Genomic DNA, 7650 nt, shown 5'->3' with positions numbered 1-7650 from the left:
AACGATATTCTTGCCTGAAGTTTTCTAAAATGAAGAAAAGCCTTGCACAGGACCATTCCTACTCAGAGTCCTGGAAATTGGAGCCTTTTAGTTATATGTGTGTATATATATATATATATACATACATTTATGTGTGTGTGTATGTATGTATGTTTAACTGAATGTGTATTAATGAATTCTGTAGGTATCCTCATAAGCCAGTATGACCAGGTAGCATGTATCATACTTTTCCTCATTGCCTTAGATGTCTATAAAATCATAATTAGAGGTATCTCTCTCATTACTCCCCACTCTTGTTCCATCAGGACATCCAGCAGTATGTGGTGAATAATGGGGATGAAAGCTACCCTTGTATTTGGCTTGTACTTGACTGTTGCTTGGCTGGTACGCATTTTAAACTGAAATGACTGGAATGACATGAAATGAAGTGTTTTTTTGCCCAATGACACAAAGCAGCACCCATTCCAGGAATGATACCAATAACTTTATGTCTGTGGGCCAACCATCCCTGAGTGCTAGGCTATGACATTTACGTACATGCATTCACGTGTGTGTGTGTGTGTGTGTGTGTGCGTTTAAACTTATATATTTGTGTGTGTGTATTTCTTGGGAAAATCTAGGTACATGATAGCTTCTGAAATGTATTGGTAAAATATTCCTATCTATTCATTTCAAGATATTACCTCACTGGTTTCTTCTGTTTTTTCATCCTCTTTCACTGGAATTTCATCATTAACCTTTTAGCAGGGAAATATATTAGCTTAGAACAACAGACCTCTGCCAATTCTATCACCTCATTTAGAATAATTAAACATAAATAATTAAAAGCATTTATTGCTTTTCTTAATTATTTTTGTTTAAATATTCAACCCCCAAAAGCTTGTTTTTATTAAAATTTTATTGTATCTTTTTTGTTTTATTTTCTCCTATAATTTTCTTTTTATTTGTCTTGATACTTAAAAATATCATCCCGTCTTTCTGATAATTCATCAATAGCAGTCTTCATCTCTTATTATTATCATTATCATCATCATCATCATCATTATTATTATTATTAAGGCAGCAAGCTGTCAGATTCGTTAACCAGGCAAAATGCTTAGTGGCGTTTTGTCTGTCATCACGTTCTAAGTTCAGTTTCTGCTGAGGTCAACTTTTACCTTTCATCCTTTCAGGGTCGATAAAATAAGTACCAGTTAAACACTGGGGATCGATGTAATTGACCTGTCCCTGCCCTGAAATTGCTGGCCTTGTGCCAAAATATGAAACCATCACCACCACCACCACCATCATCATTATTATTATTATTATTATTATTATTATTATTATTATTATTATTAAGGCGTTGAGCTGACAGAAACATAAGCATGCTGGACAAAATGCATAGTGGCATTTCACCATTCTTTACATTCAAATTCCACCAAGGATGACTTTACCGTTCATCCTTTTGGTGTCGATAAAATTAGTACCAGTCGAGTACTGGGGGTCAATGTAATTGACTTACCTGCTCCCCGAAATTGCTGGCCTTGTGCCAAAATTTGAAACCATTATTATTATTATTATTATTATTATTATTGGCAGTGTTTCGTTGCCACAGACTGGGTCTTTCAATTTGCTTGTCTCGCATTTTTCTCATTAACGCTTCTTAATTGATACTGTCCTTTCAAACTAATCAGTATGCAAAACCTGGGAGTCTTATCTTATTTTATTTTATTTTATTTTCTCGGAGGTGGGGAAACACAATTATTACAATTGAGAGTTGTCTCCCATCTTGACCAAATATTCTGCAACTGAGATCCGTGACTAAATGCATTGTGATAGCAAGGCTGCTGTGATACTCTCTGTCTGTTATGTTTCTAACAGAGAAGCAGTTATTCTTACTACCTAGCGCCATCTGTAAATTGCAAAGTCAGACATTACTTTACTTTTATTTGTAGTGTAACAGCTTTGAGTTAGTTGCGACTGTCACATCTGTAACAGCAAAGTGGCTGTGATTTTGTTACACTGACAGCCAGCAACGGTCAAGCACCTATCATCCATTGTTTTTTTTTTTTTTTAAATTTTATTGTGACACCGGAGATTAGGGTTTTGTTACAGTGTAATGGAGATGATCTTTTGAAGCAGCTATATATTATTGTTAATATGACATCAGGTGGTGAGATTAATAAAAAGTTTGAGATATAACTTGATTACGGTTTGTTAAATATGACTTTTTAACCAGATAGTGTGACTGATGGTGTTTCGGTAATGTAACAACAATGAATTAAGCAGTTGTGAAATTTTAGTTACGTTATTTTTTTTTTTTTTTTCCCCCACTGTAACACTCAGGAAAAGTCGAAATAGGCTATGTATGACCTTGATTAAAAAACAATCTGACATCTGCGACAGGTAACCTGCGATATTTTTTATTGGAGTGACTGATTTCAAAGTAAGTTCTGATTATGTTATACAATAATTACAATTACTACAACAACAACAGCAACCGCCCCCCCCCCCCCCAATTTATTGTGATTAAAATACCTGAAATATATCGCTGGCTTCATCCTTACGAACTGAAATACCTATGTCTATACCAACATACCTGAACTTTCAAGATTAAAAAAATCTCGGAAGATCAGGTTATCATTTAGACAAAAAAAAAAACAGAAATGGTCCCTTGAAGTTCTGTCCCCTGTTGGATTTTTTTTTTTCTTTGACATAGCAGTGTGACATTTCCCCTCAACCCTTTAAACATTCAGATTACTCTGTCAAATCCAAATGCTTATTTATTTATCCACGTTGTTTTAAACTAATCATGCATTAATCTCTTAGCTTTGAGATTTCAACGATGTGATTACTTATTTTTTAGAATGACATTGATGAGTAAGTGCGAGAAGCTGGATTTGGTTAGCGTGAACATTAAACAGGTAGAATATTTTGATCTGATATGGTTGGTTTAAATGCTAAATGATTAAAAACACAGCAGTGTGATATGGCAATGTGACTTTCACATTCTGACGGAAAGAAATCCTACACTAACAGATGACCCCCACCACAGAATTCTAACTGTAGATTTTGCCCCTGTTCTTACTGAGTCCCCATCTTTATTCCCCACCCTTTTTAGCTCAACTTTTGTCAAAAACCAATCTTGACCACTAATAATGTTTGAATTAATCGATTCATTAACATAAAGACTATTATTATTATTTATTATTATTATTATTATTATTGTAATTACATCATCAGAGCTTTTAAAAAATTTTTTTTTTTTTTTCCTAGCTGCAAAATATACATATCCTCACAGTCCACACTCTTCTTCACACATAATACTTGTCTCGCTCTCATTGGAGTCAGCAAAATAAATTAAAAAATAATATTTGAAAACACATGCAAAAAGTAAGAAAAGAAAAAGAAAAAAACAACAACCAAACAAAAACAAAAACAAAAATCAACAACAAAAACCAATGATCAGTCTCTGAGGTTGATAAATTTTGGGGAAAATTTGATTTTTTTTTAATGAAAACTGGTTTGGCTTGTCAGTGATACTTTGTTTTTTTTTTATTATATTTTAATTCCATTTTCACACTAATACAATCACTCCACAAACCAACATAAATTAACAAAATATGATTTTAAAAAATAAATAAATAAATAATAAATAAATGGCATTAATAATTAAGCAATAGTTTTTATGGTTGATTGTTTTCTTTTCAACTTCTTTTCAGAGACAAAAAGAAGACACATTTGTACACATACATAGATACATAATACAAAGATATATAAGCATGTATACACACATATATGTACATACTTACATCTATATGTGTATATAGATGCATATTCGGGTACAGGACGTTAGAACAATGAACTACAGACAACGGAACGAACACATAGGAAAACAAATAGTCACTTGGAATTATTCCTTCATCAGCTGTCTCTATTCTAAACTAGGCGTTTCGAAGATAAGGCAGGGCGCACTCTTAGAATACATACATACATACATACATACATACATACATACATACATATATATATATATATATGTATATATATATATATATATATATATATATATATGTGTGTGTGTGTGTATTCTTTTACTTGTTTCAGTTAGTTGACTGTGGCCATACTGGAACATCTGGAAGGGTTTTAGTCGAACAAATCAACCCCAAGACTTATTTTTTAAAGCCTAGATCTTATTCTATTGGTCTCTTGTGCTGAACTCCTAAGTTACAGGAATGTAAACACACCTACACTGGTTCTCAAGTGGTGTAGGAGGCAAACACACACACACACACATACATACACACAGTGGTCTTCTTTCAGTTTCTGTCTATCAAATCCACTCACAAGGCTTTGGTTGGCCCAAGACTACAGTAGAAGACATTTGCCCATGGTGCCATGCAGTGGAACTGAATCCAGAGCCACGTGGTTGGGAAGCAAGCTTCTCACCACAGAGCCACACTTATATATATATATATATATATATATATATATATAACAAACAGAAAGTTGGTGTATGTAACATTGCATTAAATAATGAGTTAATAAATGCACAAACAGGGAACAGATGCAGAAGGTCGTCAACTGCACATCAGTTATTAGCCTGTGGGTTAATTGTAATTTCATGTCTAACCGATAATATTGAATCCCCTACTAGTGGCGCCAACAGCAAACGCTGCCAGTAATTGGCAAGCCAAGAAACAAGACAGAAAATGAACAGATAAGAATGCGATATAGAAGGTTAACGTACAAATGTAGAATAAATGTAATCCAGAACAAGACAGTAAGTGGATGTACGAGGGGAAGAGAAGAAAGCAAACAGGGCTGTGGGCATACTAATGAATAAAATAAGGCCTTAGGGCCAGACAAGAGATAAAAATAGTCAATGCTGGGAGAATTTCCTGAAGGATTTAAAATATATATATAGTAAATCCCCAAAAAGAAGATGAACAAACACAAAAAAGACAACAATGCGAGGACGTGGTACATGTAAAGTATTAGCTGAGGCTCAGGGAAGGAAAGAAAGATGGTTTAATATTTCGAGCAAAGGTTCCTCTTCAGAAACGGGAAAGTCCAATAGAAAGGAAGACGGAGGAAGAAAATCGCCAACGATTCACATGTGGTTACATTTTGAAACTATTAGTTCATCCAAAGAACATGAGTCATGATGTGTTTAGCTGTGACCAGTCAGTCTGCTACAGATTATTCTGAAATAATCCTTATATAGAAATCCTAGGTCATAGCTAAACCGCTATTTTTGAGATAGCGTGTTAGCACTAGTCTAAATCAAAATAACTCTTACTTCTACTCAATCAGAGTTATAAATTTTTTATAAAATAATTAACTGGAAATATTTGTATGCTTTGACAAAATCTCACTGCAATCAGGTATTGCAGCCAAAAATTCAGATCTTCTTTAGCAAGATATTAAAATCAGAAACGTAATGGTTAAACAATTATACTACACACTGAAAGACATTTAGTCCAACACGTCACATCCTTACTTCTACTATAACGAATAATCATCATTAGTTTACCTAGTCTTTTATCAAGCAAAGTCTGTTATTAACCTAATTATTAGGCTGGTAAGTGCATTTGGCTATTGTGGCATTTGTAAACCCGCTACTATAATAAAACAGCACTGCAATCGAGCCAATGAGGGCGCCTTAACCTGGACATTCAATTTGCTTGAAAGAGCAGTTATTGTCCTTTAAGTTACGCACCCGATTTCTCAAAAGAAAAAAATGACACATTGGACCATGTAAACATAAATACTCTATGTTTGGGCATGCGTAAGTATGTGTGTGTGTGAATATATATATATATATATATATATATATATATATATATGTATATATATATATATATATAGTAATAATAATAATAATAAGGATTCTTGACAAAATTAGGTACTGAAAAGAATATGCACTAGGAAGGGTTGGATAAACCTGTGGCCACCACCTATGGTCGGTTAAATATCCAGTAGGATATTCAGGTTGCGCACACAGAAAAGCATTCTTCTATCAAAAAATGCGTAAGAAACAGCTGTAAAGAGCTGACAGTTATTCGTCACCTGTTCTGTGTGTGTGTGTATATATATATATATATATATATATATATATATATATATATATATATATACACACATTATATATATATATATATACACACACATTATATATATATATATATATATATATATATATATATATATATATGCAAAAAGAAAGAAAGCAAAGACAGAACGTATAAATATATAGATATTTATTTATTAATAGATCAAACTTACACAGTGTACAAAAGACAGGGAAAAATTAAAGAAGAAGAGGTAAGGTGTTATATTTTTATAATATAAATAGACTGAATGCATCAAAGAACTATTGATACAAAGCTTGGACAGATTTGTTAAATAGTTTTCTTCTCACCTTAATGGATTAGGCGGTTTAATCTGAGAATTGTCAATTGTTTCATAGAATGTTGAAAACGGTTACTGTAAATGAAATACATTAAATATCTTTGAGAGAAGAATATTTTCTTCGCAAATATATTTGCTGGTATTTGTTACTTGGAAGAATGGATATATGATATGGCGGTCAATGTCGCTTTTTTCGGTAATTATTTTTGATGTATGAATAGACCATCAAAGTAATGCTGTTGACCAAAAATGCTCGGATCGATACTGCAACCCATCCTTTAAAGAATAGAGGAATGCCTCCTTCTCGATATGTAGCTCTGGTACAATGCCAGATATTTCTGTAAAGTTTCTTGTGACAGTCTGCTTGAATACGGTTTTTGATCACATCTATTGGCAATATTATTAACCAACTTATTACTCCAGTTAAACCTCCCGCTACGAAGTTCAAAACGTCTCCAGATACTCTCGGATAATGATTCTTCCATCTATAGCAGAAAAACTCGTACGATAAACTGTAGACACCACACGACGGGATGTCACGTATGTTATGAACAAGGAAACCTCGATAACATCCCATTAAGCCGTTTTTTCGGACAATATCAAAAAGTGCTTCGACGGGTCCTTTATAATATTTTAGTCCCGGTGCATTCCCGACTTGTGACTGTAAAACAACTTTAGTTAATTCAAAAGGGCAACCAGGTATTGTCTGAACAAACCCTCCGGCACAGCCAGCAAGAAATATATTGAAATAGTTAGGTCTGAATTTTGATATTAAACTGCTGGAGGCGTTTGTTCTGTCATCGAGAAAAGTGAGTACGTTTCCGTAAACCCCGAAGTAAACGGCATTTAATAAACCATATGACACAAAGGGCGAGAGAAATCCACGAAAATGTCCATTTATCATTCCTTCTTTGTTCATCATAGCGAAAGCTTCCGACATTTTCTTAGTTGTACTAGGAACCAAATTCCCCAACATGTCGATTTCAGTTATTTGTAATTTCACTTTTAAGGTATCCAGCGGGTGACCTATACATAATCCTGACCAGCCAGCTAATCCCCCGGCAGCAAAATCTTGTATTGGACCAAAAGTTGTTGCCATGATACCAAAAAGCAGAGAAACCAAGAAAGCTTTTGGTTTCTTTGTCTATAACAAACTCAAAAGACATTCATTAAATCTTTGGTCAACAGACCAGTTATTGCATTTTTGTTTTTTCTTCTGCTTCACTTCCATGACGTCAACAATGAAGTTAACATGTC

The 7650-nt window shown here is 33.7% G+C and overlaps 1 protein-coding gene across 1 annotated transcript; it reads right to left on the bottom strand.

Moving 5' to 3' along the window:
* Positions 1-6225: 6225 nt before the first annotated feature.
* Positions 6226-7650, bottom strand: LOC106875060 (methylated amino-acid transporter SLC25A45). The gene has a single exon (XM_014923024.3). It carries the CDS (start codon positions 7490-7492, stop codon positions 6572-6574), a length of 921 nt encoding a protein of 306 aa, XP_014778510.1. The 5' UTR covers positions 7493-7650; the 3' UTR covers positions 6226-6571.

The sequence above is a fragment of the Octopus bimaculoides genome, chromosome 15, assembly GCF_046866305.1.
Source record: "Octopus bimaculoides isolate indiv1 chromosome 15, ASM4686630v1, whole genome shotgun sequence".
In the NCBI taxonomy this organism is placed as follows: Eukaryota; Metazoa; Mollusca; class Cephalopoda; order Octopoda; family Octopodidae; genus Octopus; species Octopus bimaculoides.
The sequence above is the reverse complement of the archived record's forward strand: the minus strand, read 5'-3'. Positions and strand labels throughout refer to the sequence as shown.